This window comes from Ictidomys tridecemlineatus, chromosome 6, assembly GCF_052094955.1.
Source record: "Ictidomys tridecemlineatus isolate mIctTri1 chromosome 6, mIctTri1.hap1, whole genome shotgun sequence".
In the NCBI taxonomy this organism is placed as follows: Eukaryota; Metazoa; Chordata; class Mammalia; order Rodentia; family Sciuridae; genus Ictidomys; species Ictidomys tridecemlineatus.
In genome coordinates this window covers 57,408,745-57,430,928 of record NC_135482.1, presented here as the reverse complement: position 1 = coordinate 57,430,928, position 22,184 = coordinate 57,408,745, and the positions used below count along the sequence as shown (strand labels likewise).

The following is a 22,184-nucleotide window of genomic DNA, read 5'->3' as shown; positions in this document are numbered from 1 at the left end:
CTAAATTTTACTTTTTTATTGTGCCTTCTCCTAGTAAAATGTAAACTCCATGAAAGGAAGGATTTCCTGTGCTTTGTTCAACATTGTAACCCCAGAACCCCTGGTAATTATTACATAGCAGGCACTCCATCTTTTGTAAAATAAATCCCAAATCCTCTTTCATTTCCCCCACGTCTGATCTACAAATACTACGATTTTACATCTCAAATTTCTTTCAAATTTGTTCTCATTCTAATAGTTACTCTCTTCTTTCAGGTCTTAATATGTTTATTCACTTGACAAACAGTTACTGAGCACCTACAATGTGTCAAGTTTTATCTTAGATACAGGGAAATAATCATGAACAAAACAGAAAGAGTTCTTACACACACACACACACACACACACACACACACACACACACACACACACCCAGCTTACAATCTAGCAGGGAAACAAAACAACCAGTGATCAAGTAAATACTGTTTAATTTTTTAACAAAAGTATTAAGCCTAGAGAATCATATGAAAAGTTGCCTAAATATATGTGTGAATAGAACCAGGAAGGACTCCTTGTTTGACTGCTATTTGAAGGGTAACTAGTAGTTAGAAGAGTTGGAAAAAACAGTGGCAGGAGCACTGCAGCCAAAAGTAAACTACAAGTAAGGTTCAGGGTTCCAAAGGAAAGGCACTGCATAGAGATTAAGAATATGAATTTTTAAAAAATATTTTTAGTTGTAGATGGTAACAATACATTTTGTTTGTTTATTTTTATGTAGTGCTGAGGATGGAACCCAGTGCCTCACTTGTGCTAGGCAAGCTCTCCACCACTGAGCCACAACCCTAGCCCAAGAATATGAATTTTGAAGACAGTTTGGATATGACACCCCATTTATTAGCTGTGTGACCTAGGTCAGATTACTATCTCTGGGCTTTGATTTTTACTTTTAAATGAAGATATAGAGGTATTTCTTTAATAGGCTTATTATGAGAATCAGATCAGTTAATGTACACAAATGGCTTCAACCAGTACTTGCCACATAGTAAATGATTTGTGTTAGCAATCAATGACACACCCATTTTGAAGAAATGAAATAAAGTAAGATCACTGTAGTAACCATGTGAGAAATTAAGCTGGATAGATCAGTAGCCATATAATTAAAAGATTTTAAGCCAGAGAAAATACTATAATAAACATCTAACTGATGAAATCCTTCCCTCTCCAGATTCCATCTTCCACACTGCCAAAAGAACACAAACTAATCATATTAGGTTCCTCCATTCAGATTTCCAAAGGCTCCCAGCTCTGCTTATGACTATATGACAAGAATCAGAACTCCTTATACAATTTAGAAGGCCCTTGTCAGTATCACTCCAATTTACCTTTTTAATCACAAAATTTATCAACTTTCTAAACTACCTTCAGTCAGCAATGTAAGGCATTTCACATTTCAATCATACAAATGTCTAACAGTTCTCACTCAACACTCTGATACTACTATACTTTTCTTTCTCCTTTACAACAGTTCCTTTCCTCCTGTTGAACTGGAAGTCTGGTATTGTTACAGTTCAAGCATTTTCAACCACAGTTCAGTCTCTCTTTCCAACTGTGTTAGAATGACTGCATTGCTAAAAAATTTTCAGAAGTTTGTAGTTGATGTGGACTTACCTATCAATTCACAAAATATTTTTTCTTCCTACTTCAAAGTTTGTTTCTTTCTTCTAAAGTCCCATACTAAAGCCCCAAATTCTCTTCATAAAATTGAAAAGATATTTTTCGAAAGGCAATAAAACCCTAAAGCAACCCAAAAGTCAGGATTAGTCTATCAAGATCACCAGTGGATGGGCTGGGGATGTGGCTCAAGTGGTAGCGCTTTCGCCTGGCGTGCGTGCGGCCCGGGTTCGATCCTCAGCACCACATACCAACAAAGATGTTGTGTCCGCCGAAAACTAGAAAATAAATATTAAAAATTCTCTCTCTCCTCTCTCTTAAAAAAAAAAAAAAAAAAAGATCACCAGTGGAACCAAGCATTAACTATCCAGAATAAAGATTAAAGGCATGGGTTCTTAACCAGAGGTCCATGGACTCCTCAGGTCAACAAGGTATTTTTATGAAGCCCCTCAAATCACATGCAAAGTATGTGTACATGCCTTTTTCTGGGAAAAGGGTCCATACCTTTCATCAGAGTTTCAAAGATATCTGTGACCTCCAAAAGGTTAAGAAGCACTCTAGAGAAAAAGCAAAGACAAGCAAATATGATTAAAGAATGAGCCCAGTTTAGGCCCTCAGGAGTGCCACATGTTCTCTTAGACTGTTAATACTTAAAACCAAGTCAGAGAACATTATGTAAAAGTGACTTATCCAAGTAAATGCAAATTTAATATGGGGCTGATAAATACTGATTTTTATGGAAAAAGGAACTCCATAAAACTCCATAAAAAGTCATGGGGCAGGGCTGGGGATGTGGCTCAAGTGGTAGCGCGCTCACCTGGCATGTGTGAGGCCTGGGTCCAATCCTCAGCACCACATACAAACAAAGTTGTTGTGTCCGCCAATAACTAAAAAATAAATATTAAAAAAATTCTCTCTCTCTCTCTCTCTCTCCTCTCTCTCTCTTTAAAAAAAAAAGTCATGGGGGCAGCTAATGACTTAATCTAGGATTTCAAGAATGGAACAAATAGAAGAAAATATTTGCTCTTCTATTAATATTAATTCTCATTCATCTAAAATTTATCTTCAGTGTCTTATACAAACAGTACAGAAGTACATAAATTATACAAATTGTGTATATATATACACACACACACACACACACACACACACACACACCACACATATATATACACATATAAATGGAAGTTGTTGCTCAGTTTTTCTTTCTTGTTAAATATCAGGAGACTACTGATATCATTTACACATTCCAGCACCATCAAGCTAACAGTAACTCTAAAAACACTAGTACAATTTAGAATGTAATAGTTAAGAAATATGTAGACTTTCACAGAAAGGCTTATGATTAAGGATAGGACCTTTTCCTACATTTACTCCATATTTTTCTTTTCTTTTTTTTAATTCATCAGGCATTAAAATTTAAAAGATCAGTTTTCAGTTTTCTCTCAATCAGCCTGGTTTGTCCAAGGTTCCCAGAATGACAGGATGGAAACACCTAACGGAAACTACTTGTGAAATCAAAAGTATACACAAATAATCAAGACATTTAACTCTTCCTAAAAGATAGTACTCTCTCCTTCCAGGAGAGTATAAGAAAACTACCAAGAGTTCCAAAAGATACAACTTAAAACTCTGATTCAGAGTGTCACCCAGTGGAGACAGCAAAGAGATGCAGGGTCCATCAAAGATCAAACAGGGCAGAGATAATCTAACCTTGCAACTGTTTTTCAAAAATACTGCGGCTGAGAGTTTCTCTCTGGAGGTTGGGGGTGACCAGAGCGAAGGCTGGCAGTCAGAGGTAAATTGTGAGAAAACTGGAAAAACTTTTAAGCTGAGGAGTTTTATTTTTACAAATTCTTCCGGCTGCCTCATTCCCAGGTCTTTATTATAGGGAGGTCTATATTCTGCGGCCTCACGCAGGTTTCAAAATTTGCCCAGGGGGCGTAAGCCCACCTATAAAAAGGGATTGGAAGCATTTTCTGGATCATGTTTAGTGACATGTTCCAATAGAAACAAGGAAAAAAAGGGTATCATCTGCTAACAGGAGTATCTCAGCTTTAGACAACAGACAGGAAAGTATCAATTCTGGGGAGAAAAACGGGTCCCGGGTCCGGCACAGGGACCGGAGGAGGGACTACTGACGTAATGCGGTTCTGATGAGAAACGAGGAGTTCAGCATAACAGATAGAAGGCATTTGCACGGCCCAGTGGGCAAGGGTGACGGGAAATACAACAATAGGAAGGAAGACGAAATAACAAGTAAAGATACCAATAAAACTGTGAGAAGAAATGGGAAATTAGGGGAGGCCTGGGAAGGGAGACAAAAGAACTACGGCGGGAAATGAAGTGGAAAAGCCTGAAAGAAGAACATTTAGGAAAAGAAGAAGCAGGCCACTCTCCAGAATTCAGTTCCCAGAAGAGCCCACCTAACCCCTTCCCTCACTTCGCGGTACCTTCAACTTATGGAGCTCCACCGTCTCCGCCGCCATCTTGTTACCCCTCCACTTCACCAAACCCCACCCCCCCGCGCCTCCGCCTCCGGGAGCTCCCGCCTAGGCGTGAAGATTGAAGGCCGACCAATCGTTGCCACTCTTACTCAAACCCCGTACTATAGGCTCTTCCCATTAGTCAAAGGCTGGCGTCGCTCTCTTGCCCCTCAGCAACTTTCCCAGCTCTCTGAAAGGTGGGACCCAGAAAAAGGCGGGTTCTGAATTCTCTTAATGACAGAAAGGGCGGCCAATTGTCCGTCTTCATTACAGTCTGCCAACCAATTGGTGGTGACATCGCTGGTTCTGTTCCACCAATACGGACCCCGCAGGTGTGGAGGCTACTTCCTGGAGACCACAGGTATAGGAGCTAGCGCCGTGACCCTATACGGACGTGCTCCTGAAGCTGGCAGGTATGGGCTCCGCTATGGATAGACTGGAAAGGGTTGCGGAGTGAAAATGAAGGGAGGAAGGAAAGGGCGGCGGGAGGCGGCACGTGAAATACCGAGAAAGGAGTGCTGAAGAGAGCCCTAGAAAATCACCAACGAGCGAAGAGGGAAGCTAGGAGTTGTATGGGGTGTGCTCAGTACTAGGATTCAGGGAATTTTAGGGAGGGCAAGAGCTGCTTCGTAACTACCTATCCTCTGTGTTAGACCTAGTACTATTTATTTATGATACTGGGATTGAACCCGGGGGGCACTGTGCCACTGAGCTACATCCCCAGCCTTGTTTTTTTGAGAAGGGGTCTCGCTAAATCACCGAGATTTGCAGTCCTCCTGCCTCAGCCTCCCGAGTGTTAGCACGATTTTAGTAGCCACGTTCAGACTAGAACTGCCCCTAGCAAAACTGGGGCACCACTCTCAAGGCGCTAAGCTCAGGTCCCTTTCTGGCCCAAATTAGAAACTGGGCAAGTTCTTGTAGCCTCCACGCTTGAGGGAAGGAATGAGGTTACTAGCCGCTGACATGCCTAGGACAGGTCGGACAAGCCCCAGCGAAAAAGGTGGGGACTCAGATAGCTTTACTCTAATCCCTTGTATTGGTCCCGATTGATTTCACGACTCTTCTGGAACTTTGGGTATATGTGGCCTCTTCATCATTCCTTATTAAGAAAAGTGAGATACTCCCATTTTCCCCTGCTCCTAGAAGTGGACACCCCAAGCCCAGGCTTACTGCCTTGTTGAAGTGTAAGGATCTGAATAAAAATCACCACGTCTCTACAAGAAGGATGGACTATTCTTGGCCTTTCAAGTTTTCCCCCTAGCCTTCAGTTTTTCCTTTCTGCATGATAGGGAAGTTCTTTGATTCCCAATAGAATTCAGAGAATTTTGGCTCTTTAGGAGATAACTATCGGAAACAAACTCAAACAGGGGTTGAAAGGAAATTGAGTTGGACTCCCACCTGATCCCTCACTGTGGTAGGATGAATGTGGGGGTGGCACACAGTGAAGTAAACCCCAACACCCGAGTCATGAATAGTCGGGGCATCTGGCTGGCCTACATCATCTTGGTAGGACTGCTGCATGTGGTTCTACTCAGCATCCCCTTCTTCAGCATTCCTGTTGTCTGGACCCTGACCAACGTCATCCATAACTTGGTGAGCACTAAAACATGGCCCTTGTACCAACCCCAGGTCTTTCCCAATCAGAAACAAAATTAAATTGGGGACTTTTATCTTCCTTTTGGGGTCTCAGCATAATTCTTGGGTAGGACTACTTTCTATCCCTAATACCATCCTTTTCCCTCTTCCCAGGCAATGTATATCTTCTTACACACAGTAAAAGGAACACCCTTTGAAACCCCTGACCAAGGAAAGGCTCGGCTACTGACGCACTGGGAGCAGATGGACTATGGGCTCCAGTTTACTTCTTCTCGCAAATTCCTTAGCATCTCTCCTATCATACTGTGAGTCTCTGGGGATTAGGGGAGACGCTGGATTAGAAACAGCTCCAAAAACCAGGTGGAATGGCTCATAGAGAAGCTTTTAAAAAGCAGACCACTCATCTAAGACCCTTTGAAGATACTATGATACACTAGTCCTGAGCCTATAGAGAACAGTTAAAAGTAAAATTCAGTAATCAAGCATTCCTCACTGCCTCCTTGGACACAGGGGAATAGAGAAAGAACTGAAGAAATATAAGACACCAACTAATTTTACACTTCTAAAAGCAAATAGATTAAGGCAGAAGTGATATTAATCTTCAAAAACTGGGCAGTAGAAGCAAAAAGGACTCTTAAATAAGAGTCATACAGGCTGAAGCAATTTCAACTATCATTGCCATTTGTCATTAACAACAGACTGACTTGTAATTGCTAGTTAAAGCTACTGTGTGTTTACTCCTTTGTCCCAAAGTAAATACTATTGATATAGCTGGAATATTTTCAGATATCCAAAGATTTCATGCAATAAAACTGGACATTTAAAATAAGTCACTTGAAAAAAGCAAGAACAGGGATGTGGAAGGCCAACCTCACTTCTATTTTTTTTTCTCCCAGCTATCTCCTGGCCAGCTTCTACACCAAATATGATGCTGCTCACTTCCTCATCAACACTACCTCACTGCTCAGTGTACTGCTGCCTAAGTTACCTCAATTCCATGGGGTTCGTCTCTTTGGCATTAACAAATACTGAGGGATGGGGCTAAGAGCAGTTCCACGGGCATGGAGAAGGTGCTGGAACAAAAGGCTGTAACATCTTCCCCTTCTCCATACTATTTTGTGTGTCTTGAAAGTCCGAGAAGTATACAACCTCTCCCCAAACTCTCAGAAAGGGGAGATTGGGAAATGGGGCTCCTGGGCCCAGCCCTGCTATGTGCAAGATTCTTTGAATCAGGAAAAGCAGATGGGGTTAAGAGCCAAATCAACAGGAAGGTTTCCAAGTTTGGGCAGCTTGTTGGTGGTTACATTTTTCCATATCTTCCACCCCCTACCACCTTCTAGCTTCTGCTTTGTCTTTTCCTTATAATAAAGTAACTTTTTCAGTGATGGCTACAATTCAATGAGCAAGAGATGTAAGGAGATGTCTTCATAATGCTGGGGAGGAAAGATGCAATACTAACTCTTTATATAAAACTAAGCAATTTTTTATCCCTTCTCCCTTGGTCCAATAGGAGATCCTCTTCACTCACATAAAAGTAGGGAAAGGATTCTCAAATGAGAAAAAAGGGCTGCAGCTATATAGGCAAAGAAGAAAGGGAAGATACAGGTTGCCAGTTATATATTTATAGAAAGATAATCCCCTGGCTTTAAATAGATATGTACATACAAATATGAACAAACTTAAAAAAATACAAACCCTTGGATCACAAGAGGGCTTCTAGGAACCCCTTATCCTTTTCCCTCACCCAAGGGCACAGGGCATGAGTCTGCTTCTTAAAAATTATTAATTTTGGCCATCCTTGCAGCAATAAGCCTGAAGTGGGATGATTTTCCCACAAGGTAAAGTCAGAGGAAAAGTTCAGTTTACACTCTTTGAACTCTATGCATCTTCAAAATTAGGGCTACATGCTTTCTTGTTCTGTCTTTTAACTAGTATATCAGAGTAAAGGAGGGGGCCTCCCCCTGAAATGGGTCAAGAAATAAGATAGACTCAGTTTTAAAAGCAGGGGTGGGGTAATATCATCTGCTATAAAAGCAAATGATAAGACAAAGGCATACAGGCCCCAGGGAAATACCCAATTCCCATACCTCAAAGGGATACATTGTCCAGCCTAGGTCCAGGCCTTAGGTTCTTTGCTCTAGCCACCCCCTATTTCTTTGGTATTGTCAGAAGACAAGATTCAGTTCCTGGGTGCTGGGGGAGGAAGGCGAGTGGTTCAGGGGCTTCCTACAAGTACTGAGTGAACAATTTAAGCTTAACATTTTCCCTTTTTAAAATATTTAAAAATAATCAAATCAAACTCCATCCTGTGCTGTACACAGCCCTTTTGACTCCCTGACAATGATTTGAGGAAAAAAGAGAAGGGGCGTCAACGTTGGAAGGGCCTCCTGACTTTCTTCCGCCGCTTCGGTTTGGCTTCTCCCTTGGGTACTGTGCTGTTGGGTTTGGAGGCTGCAGTGGCCCCAGGGCCAGGCTGAGGAGCTGCAAAGAAGTTCCCATTGGACATCTGGCCTGGGGGTACTTGAAAGATCCGACTCAAGAAATCCTGAAGGTCAGCAGGAGGGGCATCTGGGGTGGCTCTGAGGAGGAAAAAAAACAATATGACAAGAAATGTTAAGAGTCATGCTTACTTAAGGTACAGATACATTGAGTTAGTTCCCAAACTTCCTAGAGAGGTACCTAGGTGTTCTAAACAGCAGATCATCTGAAACCACATTCAAAACCGGAATGGTGAATAGGTAATTGAGGAATACCACCTACCTCTGGCGACCACTGGTACCTGGGATCCGAGAACCAAATGAGATGTGATAGGGAACTCTGTGGGTATCTGGGGAGATTCCAACGCGCTGGCATCCAGCCCACTCTGCAAACAGAAGAAATAATTAGCCAAAACATCATAGATTAAACCATATGCAATGAAGCAAGCCCATATTTCTAGAGGATAGATGTATACCTGTGATGTCATAGACCTTTCCATCCATCAGTGCAAAGTAGGTAATCTTGAGGCCCAACATGCTTGATTCTGCCCAAAAGTCTCCTTCCTCAGCAGGGTGCAGCCTATTACACTCAGCACAGTATCTGGCACTTTTAGGTTCCCGGTCCATTTCAAACCTCCTGAAATGCAAAACAAAATGATAGTTCCTTGATAGTTACCCAAGCCTACATACAGCAATGCTAGTAATCTCATCATCGTTGTCAAACATAGCTAAAAGATTTAAAATTATCTCCACTAGGTTGTTACATATGCCTGTTTACACTATGCCCTCAATTTTCTATCTTAGCTATTTTTTTTGTCTTACTGCTAATCTGAATCAACCTCTTGATAGTACGGCTAAGGTACAAACCTCACCATCTATATCCTAAAATTATCAAAAATACTCAAGAAGAAAGTCTTTGTTACCAAGTTCCTGAGCTGTGGCTGTCCCATCCCTGTCCTATATCATACCTATGCTTTCCTTGGCATCGGCTACACATCATGGTATTCATTGCTTCCTTCAGGTCATCTTGTAGCTTGGACAGAAACTCGTTCACAGACCGGCTCAACTCATTTTCTGCCATTCGTTTCCTAAAAGAAAGCCTTTGTAAGTCAGAGAATACTGAGGGAGGGACAACAAGAGGGGCATCTATTCACCCCTTGAGCTACCTGGCTCATCAGAGGATGAGCCAGTTCTCTTTGCCTGAGAGCCTCCATCCACAAGTTCAGGGGCCTCTCCCATTGAGGAATTTTCATTTTATCTCACCTAACAATTTCCCATCTCCAACTTACATCTCATATTCCTTCCGCCTTTCAGGGTTGCTGACAATGTCCCAAGCTGCCCGCAAAACCTTGAAAGCCTCTTCAGCCCGGGGATGTTGATTTTTATCTGGATGAACCTACCAAAACAAAGAGATTTAATCACAAATCCATTTCAACCCTCTCCCCATCTTGGGTCTATTCCCATATAACAGAGTTCTCTTTCATCACCCTTTTGAAGACTCAGTATACCTTTTATTTTCTTAAGTTGTAGATGAACATAGTACTATTATTTATTTAATTTTATGTGGTACTGAGGATAGAACCCGGTGCCTCACACATGCTAGGCAAGCATTCTACTACTGAGCTACAACCCCAACCCTTCAATATGATTAATTATGCTGGCTTTGCCCCTGGATCTGGGTTCAAATCCCAGCTGTCATTTATTAGCTCTATGACCTTGAATATATCTATCATGAATTTTTTTAGTTGTAGTTGGACACAATACCTTTATTTTATTTACTTATTTTTATGTGGTGCTGAAGATCGAACCCAGGGCCTCACACATGCAAGGTGAGCATTCTACCGCTGAGCCACAATCCCAGCCCCTATCATGAATTCTTAGGAGGATTAAATAAGAATACATGTGCCAGGCATAGTGGCATATACCTATAATTGTAGCTACTCAAGAGGCTGATGCCTCAATTTTGAGTCCAGCCTCAGTAATCTAGCAACAACCTTTCTCAAAATAAAAAGGGCTGGGGATATATCTCTGTAGTAAAGCACCCTTGTGTTCAATCCCCAATACAACAACAAAAAAGTCTATGGCTAGTGGTAGGGGGAGTTATTGCACTGAATCTGGCACTAGGGAGACTCACCATCCCAGTTTGCCTGAGACTACCCCAATTTAGCACTGAAAGTTCCACATGTCAGGAAACCCCACAACCTCAAATAGGCAAATAGGGATGGTTGGTCCCTTTACCTGGCACACATATACTAAGCCCTTGCACTTCAGTTTTATAATCAGCCATAAAGAGTTCCAAAGATGCCGGGCTTGGTTGCACACACCTGTAATCCCAGCAAGTTGGGAGGCTGAGACAGGAAGACTGCAGTTCAAGGCCAGCCTCAGCAACTTAATGAGGCCCTAAGCAACTTAGCAAGACTTTGCCTCAAAAAATAAAAAGGGCTGGGGATGGGGTTGTGGCTCAGTGTTTAGTAAAGCGCTTGCCTAGCACATGTGAGACACTGGGTTTAACCTTCAACATCACATAAAAATAAAATAAAGGTATTGTGCCCTATTACAACTAAAAATATTTTTTAAAAAAATAGGGGGGTAGGGCTGGGGCTCAGTAGTAGTGCACTTGCATAACGTGTGAGGCCCTGGGTTTGATTCACAGCACTGCATATGAATAAATTTTTTAAAAAAATAAAGGTTTATCAACAGCTGAAAAAATATTTTTAAAAAAGAGTTGGGATAGCTGGGCATGTAGCTCAGTGGTAAAGAGTCCCAAAGATGTTACATGTTCACATTTGTCCTTTCTCTAACTAGAATATTTTCATATCCAAAACTTTTACTATAATCTGCTTTTTTGTCTCCAAAATGAAATAGCATATGAAGATATCAGAGACTAGTGTGTGCCTATAATCCCAGTGGCTAGGGAGACTGACGCAGGAGGAAAGCGAGTTCAAAGCCAACCTCAGAAATTTGGCAAGGCCCTAAGCAACTCAGTGAGACCCTGTCTCTAAATAAAATACAAAAAAAGGGATTGTGGTGTGGCTCTGTGGTTGAATGTCCCCGAGTTCAATCCTTGGTATCAAAAAAAAAAAAAAAAGTCAGAGGCTTATAATAATTCAGTATTTCTTCCATGACAAATAATAACCTCTCTTTCTACAGCTTCCTGATTGTTACTATCCCTGTTCCCAAAAATACAGAGATATAGTGAGTCTCCTCACTGATGCCCACCCCTCCCCCAACAAAGAATGCTATTAAATTCCTACCTTCTCAAACTAATATAACAGCCTTTTAGACACGTTTACACAGGGGCCTAATAAGGTCAGTGATAAACTCTATAAAAAAAAGCTAACAAACTCTTGCCCAAAACAAGAGAGAACTTCAGAGTGGAGGACGCCCACACAAGAACTTTGGGTGTGTAAAGGGAACTTAACCATATTTTCACTCCAAGAGAAGTTGAAAATGAGAATTTTTGTAAGAATTATATCTTCCAGGAGATAACTGCTAAAACACAAAGGTACGAAAAAGAACTCTACTAGTAGTAACAATCTGAGGGTAAGCAGTTGCTTCTACACTAAGAATATCTTAGGCTAATCCACTAAGGGGTATGCATTTTCCAGTTCTTTGGTAAGTTACAGGCCTGGTTGTACCATTAATCATTAAGGGAAACTTTGGTTGCCCATTTCTCTTTGGTGTCATGTAGTCTTTGAAGTAATTTGCATACTATGATGTTTTACCAGTCCAGCTCCATAAAGAATGGAAGTAGGTCTCCATTGCAATTTACACACTTTACTTACATTCATAACAGTTTTAGTTGTAAAGAATATCAATAACAATCATGTATCTAAAAAATAGCAACTTGGGCTGGGGATGTGGCTCAAGCGATAGCAGGCTAGCCTGGCATGCGTGCGGCCCAGGCTCGATCCTCAGCACCACATACAAAGATGTTGTGTCCACAAAAAAAATAAATATTAAAATTCTCTCCCTCTCTCTAAAAATTAAAAAATAAAAAATAGCAACTTAATACCTACTTCTAATAGCAATTTGACTGCATGCTAGCATTAAACCATTTCCTTCAAGCATATGGAATATCACAACTCCTACCTATACACTCCTTTATCACTAAAAGCAACCATACTTTCAGGTACAAATATATATGCATATACTTCTCTGTGATTTATGTTTCATTTTCCTACCCTTTCATATTCTGGGTTGCTGATCTAGAAATACTATGTTTTTTCTACCTGGTCCTGGAATAAACATTCAGGTGCACTCCCTGAATCTTCCCAGACTAGATCCACACTTGCCTGTCTAGGAGAGACAGCAGGATTGCCCCATGTTTAAAAATCCTCCTTTATTCAGGGGAGAGCATCTAAGGTACTCTGTGACTAGTAGGCCTCTTCCCCACCCTAAAGGGATTTCATCTAGCTATTCCAGGATGAGTGAGTTCAACAATGCTTGCTATAACAAGTTCCAAAGGAGGACAGGGGCAAAAATCATGACAAAAAATACTTTAAATGGAAGGAAGGTAGATCCCATAGTACAGAGAATAAGTCTTTATGAGCCTGCCACTGGGGCACACACCTATAATCCCAGCTACTCAGGAGACTAGGCAAGAGGATCATAAGTTTGAGGTCAGCCTGGGCAACTTACTGAGACCCTGTCTCAATATATAAGACGCAAAGGGCTGGGGCTGTAGTTCAGTAGTAAAGCTCCCCTGGGTTCAATCCCCAGTACCAAAAATGTCCTAAGAATTTTATTCGTCAGCTTCAATTGATTTTCTGAGTTTCCTTTATTGTCTCCCTAAAACTGAAACAGAAAATAAAATATGGAAACAAAGAGGAATAGGAAATACAGGGAAGAGTACTCACCATCACTGCCAGCTGCCTATAGGCCTTCTTCAGTTCAATATCTGATGCTGTGGTTTCAACCCCAAGCACATGGAAAGGGTTTAATTCATCCTCAGGAACCCCAACCATGCTTAAGAGTCGAGCCACTTCCTCTTCAGGATGGCAGTAGCGTCCACTAGCTATAGGTGTATTCCCCTGCCTATTAGTCCTCTGCTTGACCCACGGCAACTCCAGCCAACCCCACTGAACTATTCTTACCAGCTGCTGCCATGGCCTGCTATCTCTCAGCACAGTCAAGCAATGCTGCAAGGCTGGAGAATCCAGCCAAGAGAAGAGCCAGGTGGCCTTATCCCTCCATCCTAAACGGTCACCCAGTCCCACCAGAAACCGCCAGCCCAACTGTAGACAGCCCAAAAAGAGGGCCAGTGCCAGGAGCAGCAAAGCACCCAGTAACCTAAAAAAACGGGTGAACAATCCTACCCCATAGTAAAATCCTTGGCAGAGAAACTGGAACATCATCTGGGCCCAGCCCCCCATCCTCCCTGCCCAGATTCCCACCCAAACTCGAAAAAGGTCCAGATCACTGCCTTTTAGCTGCCTGCATGCATAGATGAGATGGCCACAAGTTTCCACATATTCTCCCACCAATACCAGCAGTTCAATCAGCCACCAAAAGCCTGCCTGTCCAAGCTGACATAGTTCCTCTGCTCCCCACAATCCCAGACCTCTGCGCTTATCTGCCTGACTTCGTTTTCTGCCCAACCGATGTCGACCAGGAGATCTGGGATCTCTACGTCCACCCTCCCGAGTATCCTCCTTGGTTGGAAAGCGATGTCGCTGTCTCCGAGATGGGGGTTTCTTTCCGCTGGACACACGTGAAAAATCAGTGGGGAATTTAAGAGGTTCCTCATCATCATATTCCTCTTCCAACTCTTCATCTTCCCCCAAGGCTGGAGAGGTACAATGGTGACAAAAGTTGCTAGAAGAACCATCTCCTCCCTCAGAATATGGCCCTTCAGGGATTCCAGAGGTTCCCTGGCAGTTACAAGCAGATGGAATGGAAAGAAAAGAAGGGTTCCCACCCTCTCTTGAGTGTTCCTGGTCCACTCCCGACTCTTCTGAAGATGCCTCACTCTGATCAGGGTCCTCTCCTTCCCTAGGTGGTCCTGGACCCCTTGGGGGGCCATGGCTTGGATCCGACCAGTGGGATGGGTTTGGGGGCCGTGTGTACTTAGGACCAGAGTGCTCTGTGAGGCAGCGGGTACCATTAGGAGCAGTCCCTGCTGAGTCCCTGAGTCCTGAGAATGAAAGTATTTCAGGGTCCGCGGAGGATCCTAAAGTCCTGAGGGAGGCACCACCACTTTGGTGGGCTCCACACAACCCTCTTTCTCCAGGGGGCTTCTGGGCCATGACCCCAGGGCTTCCTGAGGGTTTTAGGTCACAGCCATCATTATAAGTTCAGATGCCTGGAACAAAGGTATCAAGATGGGGATGGTCAAGGTGGGAACCAAGAGAAGAGTTAAGCAATCTTAAAGTAGGGACATATTCAGTGTAGGCATCCCCCTCATTATCCCAAGTTTTCCTAGGGCATTCATTAGCCCTAACAATAAGCCAGAACCAGATTAACTGCATCCTTGCTTGAACATACACATACATATACACACACACACACACACACACACACACACACACACACACACCACCGATCTCCGATCTCCGTAGTCTTTCTTCATTCCCCAGGAAGCTATAATCTTCAATCAGGAAGAGAGGGAAGGACGGCAAAGGGTGTGGTCCGGGGGGTAACTCTTAAGAAAAAGAAAAGGGGGCGCCGCAGACTGTCAGAAAAGGGTGGGGACTGTGCGGCCCTCAAGGAAAAGCTGGGGGCGGAGCTCAGGGTTGCCCCAGGGAACCCTCCGACCCGCTGGATAGAAGAGGTGAAAGTAACGTACCGAAGAGCGGCGGTAACTCCTCCCCCTTGAGCAGCTGGGCCTGGGGCCAGGGGGAGCTACGAGTGCAGCTCCCCCGGCTCCGCCTCCCGTTCACCCTCTGCTTCCGCCTTCCATCCCCGCCGCGGCCACCGACCTGAGCCTACTTCCACTTCCGGGGTCACCAGGGAAGAGACGGGAAGAAAAAGAAAAAAACGGTTGGCAGAGATGCGAGCCAGTCTAGCTAGCGCCGAATCGAATTGGAGGCGGCCCGGTGGAGCACTGGCCCCACCCCTTAAAGGGCCCTCCGCGTGCTGCAATGGCTGTCCCCGCAGGTTGAGCCTCTGCAAACGAAGCAAGTTCTGCAGCAATGCCTGCGGGCTGGGAACAGACTCTCAGAATTGCTCTGGCTGTATTCCTGGGCTCTGCCCAGATTGGGAGATGGAGAACAGCTACCAGGCCGCGCATAGTCTGTTTCCCTTGCAGACAAAACGGGGAGCCATAAGAAGCCACCGTCTTGATATCTTCCTTGACGGCTGTAGCCAAGACAGAGGCCCCTTTGTATCCTGTAGAGATGGAGCGAAGGAGTGGGTGCCCCGGCCAGCCCCAGCCCTGGCTCTGAAGCGCTGCCCCTCCTTTTCCAGCAGCCCTCAGCCTCCTCCGCTCCTGACCCAGCTGGCGAATTGCCCCTAATAACTACAGCTCCCACGCCCCAGAACCGCCCCCTCTGGACGCGGTTCCCACACCGTGTCACAGAGAGAGGCCAGGGGACTGTGAGCGTAGCTCTGCAGGACTCAGAATCACAACCAAGTGCAGCAGAAAACTGCACTAATCTGCGTGCTATTTTGCATCTCATTTGCATACCGATCCTCTCGGTAGACGTCTACCTTCGCCCCGGTCCCCACGCAGACCCTGCAGAGTCCTCTCAGCGTACATGTCTAGTCTTACAATTCTGTTAGTGCCCCGTCTTGCTCCGCAAGTTTTTCCCCCCCAGGAGTCCCCGCCAGCTCCCCCAGATCAGTAAAAGCCCCTTCGCGGTTCCCCGATCCAGACTACCCGGTTCTCCAAAAGACAATACTCCAATTCTCTGGGAAGTGGAAGAAACCAAGCTAGAGCTAGGGGGGTGCTGGGAGCCCACTTGGGACTTTGAGAGCTTCAAGTTGTGAAATCTTCTCCTAAGTATTCATACTTTGCCCCTACTTCTTGCTATGATCTCCAAGACCCTTTCCTGCTATCTTTGGGAGTCTTGATCCTGGATTAGAATAGTTGGCAACTGGATCCTCCCACACGCAGGGGAAAGGATTGGAGGGGCCCGCCACGTGATGTCACTCCCCCCTCAAACACACACCCGGTCCCCTTCCTCCACCACCACCACCCCCCAGCTAGTTGCGTTTAGCTCACAGGGTTTGGGCTACGACTTGCAAGAGTTTAGGAAGCAAAGAACAGTGGCCCTGGGGGTGCCTACGCCTGACACCCATCCCAACTTCTGAACCTCCGGGCTAGGATGCTGCTGGGGGTATAGGAAAGCATTTCCACCCCGCTCCTTTCCTGAGCCCTGACAGGGTGGTGAGTAGCTAACCTTCCCTCCCCAACCTCTTCTTGTTTAGGGTCCCAGACTTATAAACGGATTGAGGAAAAGGAATTTCCCAAGCCAACTCTCAGCCTGTTAGGACCTTGATGTCCAAAAGACAGCTGAAGGAAAGTGCCTGCATCCATGCCATCCCAAGATACCCCAAATGACAACTCCTCCTTGGTGATCTCCCTTCAGGATCTGTATTCAAATGCCATTGGCAGCCCTGACATCCCTGGGGAAAGGGAAGGGTGTGAAAAATGTCTTCAGTGTTCTTAGGGAGGAGCAAGGGGCTACCAGGATGTGAGATGTCTGTGGGCAAGGTGCCTGCTTATTCTATATAGGGCCATGGGATTTTAACTGTGGCTGCACACACCCTTCCCCCCAACAACTCCACCTCAGCATGAAGCCAAGGCTTTAAAACCCTGACAAACTGAGGGTGACTGTCTCTGCTTAATTCCTTATCCCAAACTCTTTTGGTATCTTTTGTTTGGGGAGATTATTTTTTCCCTCTTTCTTCCCTAGGATTGGAGCAGCTGTCCAGATACCCTACCATGACTCATTCTCTCCTCTTCCTCCTCCTTTCCACCCCCCCCATCCCCCGCCGTTAACCCCACCCTTCCCAATCCAGTGTGGTAGTATTGAGTCCCAGCTGCAGAGGCAAGTTTTCTTTTTAGCTGCTTTAGCCCCCAGTCCCATTAGGGCTTTCAACAGACTCAGGGCTTCCTAATTCTCCTACACTGACCCTGAAAAACTGGGCAGGGAGTGCGGGGCAGGGCAAAAGCTCATTATAAAATTTTCATTTAAGTTTTATTTAGTGTCCTTTTTCCAGAGGGTAGGAAACAAACATCCTGCTCCTCTCAACACAATCCTGTAGATTTCTTCAGTTACCCCAAGAAGGCCATTCTTTCTTCTGATTGGCAATTTTTCAACAGAAAAAAAGAGGTACAGAGTCCTCAAGATACATGGGTGCCTGAGTTCCTACCCCTGTCCCCTTGTAGGTTTCCCAACCCTTTAAGACATGCATGGATAGATGAGAGGAGCCAACACCAACCTTCCATTCTATGACCACGTTCTCTTCAATCATGGAGAAAGCCTTGCTGCCCTTAACTGTGACATCTGACCCCAGGCCCTTTAATCAACAACTCCCAGAGCCTCCAGACCCAAGATGTGTCTTGAAACCCCAGGACAATCCTGAATTAGCACCTGCCCTGGTGTGTGCCCTTTGCTGCTGCTTTGGAATCATCTACTGCTGCTTCGGTGAGGGCAGGGCCAAGGTCGGTGGGGGACAGCTGCCCAAGACTATTACCCTCAAGGATGATGCAAATTTTATTCTTTGCTTCTGGGCCACCTCACCTCCTCTATCAAGGAACACCTACCTTCAAAGAGGCTCATGCTGCCCTTGCCAGCTTGTTATCCTTCCTCCTTGCCCATGTCATTCAGCTCTGATCTCTGGTGTCTATCATTTTCTCTCCTCTTGCTTCCTACCTCAAAATTCCATTCCCAAATTACCTTCCATGCTTCAGACTTTACCAGAAACCTGAACCAGCCTGTGGGCAATTTCTTTTTATATGCCATCCCTGGAAAGACTAGACCTTCCTATTCTTTCCTCAACACATCTATCGTATCTCCTGATCCCCCCCACCACTGTCTCCTCACAGTTCCTGAATGCTTCTCCTCCCCAAATTTATTCCTTCCCCCCCTTTCTTTGAGGTCCCCTTGGTGCTCCTGTCTTCCTCCTCTGGTTAATCATTCCTCTTACAATTCACCACAGGCATCCCTGTAGAACCTCCTTTCTGCTTCTCAGTACTTCCTGCCTCCATTCCCAGGCTACCGCTGTTTTAAGGCAGTGATGTTTCTCTCGGGCCTGCTGTCTGGAGCTCTGGTCATCTTCCTGCTGTGCCACAAGGAACAGGTGCTGGAGACACAGCTAAGCCTGGAGGTGAGCGCAGGCATCGCACTGGGCATCGGACTCCTCTGCGGCCTGGTCACCATGCTAGTTCGCAGTGTTGGGCTCTTCCTGACTGGTCTCCTATTAGGTCTGACCCTGGGTGCTGGGGCTCTGCTGAGCACTGAGCCCATCTACCAGCCCCCATCAGCCTGGGTGCCAGCCGGGGGGCTGGTGGGGCTGGCATTATTGGGAGCCCTGCTCACGCTTCGGTGGCCACGTCCATTCACAGTTCTGGGCACATCCTTGCTGGGTGCTGCAGTGCTGGTGGCCTGTGCTGACTACTTCCTGGAGGGGCTGTCACTGGGCAGTCGGTTGGGCCAACGCCTGCAGGCACTTCCAGCCTTGTCTCCTCTCTGCTGGTATAGCTGGGTCTTACTGGGGACCTGGCCAGCTTTGGGGGCTCTTGGGGCCCTGGCCCAGTGGAAGCTCATGGCTGAGGAACATGGAGGCCACGCCAACGGTGAGTTAGTATTGCGGTATACAAACAGCCAGCCTGTGCTTACTCATGTCCCCAGTTCTCAGACTTGAGAAGGGGAAGGGGAGAAAAACACTTGAGGGACAAGGATCGGGGAGGATATCCAAAGTAAATGGGGCAGAGCATAAAGGAAAGTTAGGGTACAAGTAGCCAAAGAAGCTCAGGGTAAAAATCAGAAGCAAAATTGGCAGGGGATGCAACAAAGAGTTATTTGGGACAGGTATGAGAGGAAAGGAGAGGATCCCAGGGAAGTCCAGGAGGGAAAAATAGGAGAATCCCAACAACTGAAGGGAAGCTGAGCCTTGAGAGAACCCTAAGAAGAAATGGGCTTCTGTAGAGTGACTCTATTTGGGGGTGGGATTCAGGGCCTAAAAAGGATTAGAGTCCTTATTACTCCCTCCCAAGCAGTGGTCTTGAGCCACCAGCGAAGGCGTCTCCAACTTCTTCGGATCCATCATCAGCAAGAGGCCAAGTGGCACCGAACTCCATCTGGGGTAGGACCATGTGAGGGCAGCTATCGGCGCCAGCTGCCTGCCAATACCCGGAGCCCTGCTGACAGTCTGGCTCCAGTGAGTGGGAAGAATGGGACAGCCTGGGGGGCCACTGTGGCAGAGGGCATATGGAGGTGGTCAGGGTGGGAGTAGTGTTCTGATCCAGGTTCCTCCTCTTGCCCTCTCTGCCCTCTACCCCTTCAGAGTTATCTCCAGAGTCTTCAAGAGCGCCAACTGGGACCAAGCATCCAGATGTCAGCCCCCTACACCATCCTGAACCTGGATTCTGACTGTGGTTCCACTCTACCCCTCACCACACCCTCTGCTCCCATCCAAACCTAACCCTCTGCTGATGCCCCTGCCCCTAGTATGGGCCCATAGAACCTACACACAAACTTCCCCACCTCTTGGACTTGGGATGGGATTTGTGCTCCAGACCAGACTTGTAGGGATGTATTTCAGGGACAGACACAGAGGAATCTCATGGGGAGGGGAGACGAATGGAAGTAGAGTACCTACCTCTTGCCACAGTCCGGCTGGGCCAAATAACCGGGAGGTGACAAGCAACTTGAAGGTTGAAGCGGGAACTGCTTTATTGTGGGGAAACTCAGCGGGAACTGAGCAGGAACTCAAGGTAGCGGGAGCCGCTTTATTGAAAACCAGCAGAGGTATATATACCTAACTGATTACACACAGCTTGACTCAATTAGCATCATCTAGATACAGCAGTCAGCCAATAAGGAATCCCCATCATCTTAATGCCTCACAAACCACTCCTCCTAGCAAACTGCCAGGCGCCATCTTGATTTGCGGTCCCCAACAACCTCTGACCAATAATACAGGTACTGTGGTCCCTAGAAATACTGACTCCCCAATTCCCTCCAAACTAAGGAGAGCCATCACCCAAATAACCTTTTAAATACTGATTCAGTGTACCCCACAATGTTAAAATAAGGGGCTTTGTTTTTGTAGGACCTGTAGAAAATCAGGGAGCCTCCTAAGGCATGTGATAGCTTTTTAATGGAGAGCATGACACAAAAGAGCTCCTCCTTAAGGGGTAGTTGGGTTTCTAGTAGGGTTTGCCCCCTGGCTCCCATAGATTGAGCCCCCTTCTCCTACCTCAGTGGGGAGCACCATCCCCCTTTTTCTCAACCTAGGAAGACCACAGCAACTGCCTCAGCACCAGACTCTCCAAAAGCTGGCTTCTTGCTCCAAGAAGAGAGCATTGTCCTCATACGAGAGTCCTGCCCTTTTGCCCAAAAGAGCCTGGTCTTCAGGGCTGCATGGGAGACAAGTGCCTTCCCCGCCTCTCACTGTGGATGATACTCATTTTCTTCTCTTTAACCAGAATTTTGTACCAGCCACTAACCCTTTCTAACTCTCCCTACTCTCACTCTCCTTCCCAAGTTCATGTCATGTTTTCAGTCTCTCAAATCCCTGTTTTCCTAGATAGCATGAAGACACAGCCCTCCCCTAGGCAGCAAGGCTATGATGGGAGGGAGAAAGAACATGGGAACATGTAAATAAAATGGCATTGAAAACTAAACCTATGGTAACTGGCCTTTACTGTTGCTGCTCTTTTCTTACTCTGTACCCCCAAAATAAAGAGATAGCCATATTAAAAATTTTTCTGTTCCCTAAATATCTGACCAGAGGTACCCTTGATGGATAGATCACTGTAGGTGCTACACACCCAGATAGCTAGAGGAAGAACTACCCATCCTGATCCTCCTGCCTCAGCCTTCCAAGTAGCTAGGATTACAGGCATGTGTCACTACACCCAGTATAGTTAGCCTTTATTAAACAGAAATGTGCAAGACACTGGTGCCAAGCACTCTATATGGAATATTGTCATTTAACACAACAACCCTACAGGATTGGGAATCCAAGATTCAATGAGGTTAATTAGCTGCCCAAAGTCACAAACAAATTAATGTGATTCTCAAGAATTCCAAAGTCCTTGTTCATTTTACTGACTATGCTGTTTTCTTGTACTTTATCTAAGGAGAATAGGACCCAGGTATCCAGCTTCCCCAGCTGTTGCCACCTGTCAGGAAAAGAACTTACTGAGGCCTCCTTCCACCATTGTCTTCCTCATAACACAGCTGGAACTGCTATCTAAGAGAAAGATAAAATGGATGGAGCTGGGGCTGAATCAGAGTTAAGGGGAAAGTTCCCAGAAGAGCAGAGAAGAAAGAGCAAAGAAGCAGATGAAACTTTTAGGGACCTGAGGTCCATGGTTCATGCTCCTTCTGTAGTATCTGTATGGTGAAGGTGTTCCACCTCCCACTGTCTTGACAAGGTCAAAGTGAGGAGGGCAAGTATTTGGCAAGGCTGCACTTGTGGGAAACCAAACTCTTTTTTATGTAATTGGGACTTTTTTATACTCAGCCTTACAGAAGGCATGAGTATATTTTAAATTCTAGATGGCCAAGAATATAACAGATGGTTCATGACTTAAAGGCTGTTTTACTATCTCTCAGGACATTGAGAACAAAACAGAAAAATATCAACAGTCATTCTGGGAAATGTTATAGGAACTCTAGGCACCATGATTGATTATATCAACCAAGAATCCAAGTTCATATTTTCAGTCTCTCAAGCCTAAGTAGATAGTTATCATGCCTATTGCACAAAGCCCACCATATATAGCCTACTTAATTAAGGATAGGATATGGTATTCATCCAGGGGAGAAAAGGATAGTAAAAATATATCTTCTTTCTA

The 22,184-nt window shown here is 45.3% G+C and overlaps 4 protein-coding genes across 10 annotated transcripts in view; 2 read left to right on the top strand and 2 right to left on the bottom strand.

Annotated features, from left to right (window-relative positions):
- The window catches only part of Sarnp (SAP domain containing ribonucleoprotein), a 54,910-nt gene extending 50,724 nt beyond the window's left edge, over positions 1-4,186 (bottom strand). For both annotated transcript variants that reach the window (XR_257943.5, XM_005335596.4), the window contains exon 1: positions 4,104-4,186. Coding sequence is in view for 1 of the 2 variants with exons in the window: in XM_005335596.4 (XP_005335653.1) it covers positions 4,104-4,139 (36 nt within the window). In the remaining variant the exon portion in view is untranslated. The remainder of the gene's footprint in view (positions 1-4,103) is intronic.
- Positions 4,187-4,406: 220 nt separating this feature from the next.
- Ormdl2 (ORMDL sphingolipid biosynthesis regulator 2) lies at positions 4,407-7,117 on the top strand. Of its 2 annotated transcripts, none has more exons than XM_005335598.5 (4): positions 4,407-4,549; positions 5,555-5,729; positions 5,886-6,037; positions 6,629-7,117. In XM_005335598.5, the coding sequence occupies exons 2-4, from the start codon at positions 5,556-5,558 to the stop codon at positions 6,762-6,764; spliced, it is 462 nt and encodes a 153-aa protein (XP_005335655.3). In that variant the 5' UTR covers positions 4,407-4,549; position 5,555; the 3' UTR covers positions 6,765-7,117. The 2 variants fall into 2 exon arrangements, with proteins under 2 accessions (XP_005335655.3, XP_005335654.1); XM_005335597.5 differs by having other exon boundaries at positions 4,454-4,549; positions 5,474-5,729.
- Positions 7,118-7,332: 215 nt separating this feature from the next.
- Dnajc14 (DnaJ heat shock protein family (Hsp40) member C14) lies at positions 7,333-15,973 on the bottom strand. Of its 3 annotated transcripts, none has more exons than XM_040280504.2 (8): positions 15,837-15,973; positions 14,997-15,144; positions 13,069-14,513; positions 9,499-9,605; positions 9,178-9,297; positions 8,686-8,846; positions 8,493-8,595; positions 7,333-8,311 (listed from the first exon to the last, which is right to left on the bottom strand). In XM_040280504.2, exons 3-8 carry the CDS (start codon positions 14,455-14,457, stop codon positions 8,101-8,103), a joined length of 2,091 nt encoding a protein of 696 aa, XP_040136438.2. In that variant the 5' UTR covers positions 14,458-14,513; positions 14,997-15,144; positions 15,837-15,973; the 3' UTR covers positions 7,333-8,100. The 3 variants fall into 3 exon arrangements, with proteins under 3 accessions (XP_040136438.2, XP_040136440.2, XP_005335656.2); XM_040280506.2 differs by lacking the exon at positions 15,837-15,973 and having other exon boundaries at positions 13,069-13,997; positions 14,130-14,513; positions 14,997-15,774; XM_005335599.5 differs by lacking the exon at positions 15,837-15,973 and having other exon boundaries at positions 14,997-15,774.
- A 40-nt stretch (positions 15,974-16,013) lies between these two features.
- Positions 16,014-21,005, top strand: LOC101976087 (transmembrane protein 198). Of its 3 annotated transcripts, none has more exons than XM_005335600.5 (5): positions 16,014-16,538; positions 17,544-17,802; positions 18,372-18,953; positions 19,377-19,537; positions 19,664-21,005. In XM_005335600.5, exons 2-5 carry the CDS (start codon positions 17,607-17,609, stop codon positions 19,799-19,801), a joined length of 1,077 nt encoding a protein of 358 aa, XP_005335657.1. In that variant the 5' UTR covers positions 16,014-16,538; positions 17,544-17,606; the 3' UTR covers positions 19,802-21,005. The 3 variants fall into 3 exon arrangements, with proteins under 3 accessions (XP_005335657.1, XP_021589146.1, XP_077909483.1); XM_021733471.3 differs by having other exon boundaries at positions 19,374-19,537; XM_078053357.1 differs by lacking the exon at positions 16,014-16,538 and having other exon boundaries at positions 16,545-17,802; positions 19,374-19,537.
- Positions 21,006-22,184: the final 1,179 nt, after the last annotated feature.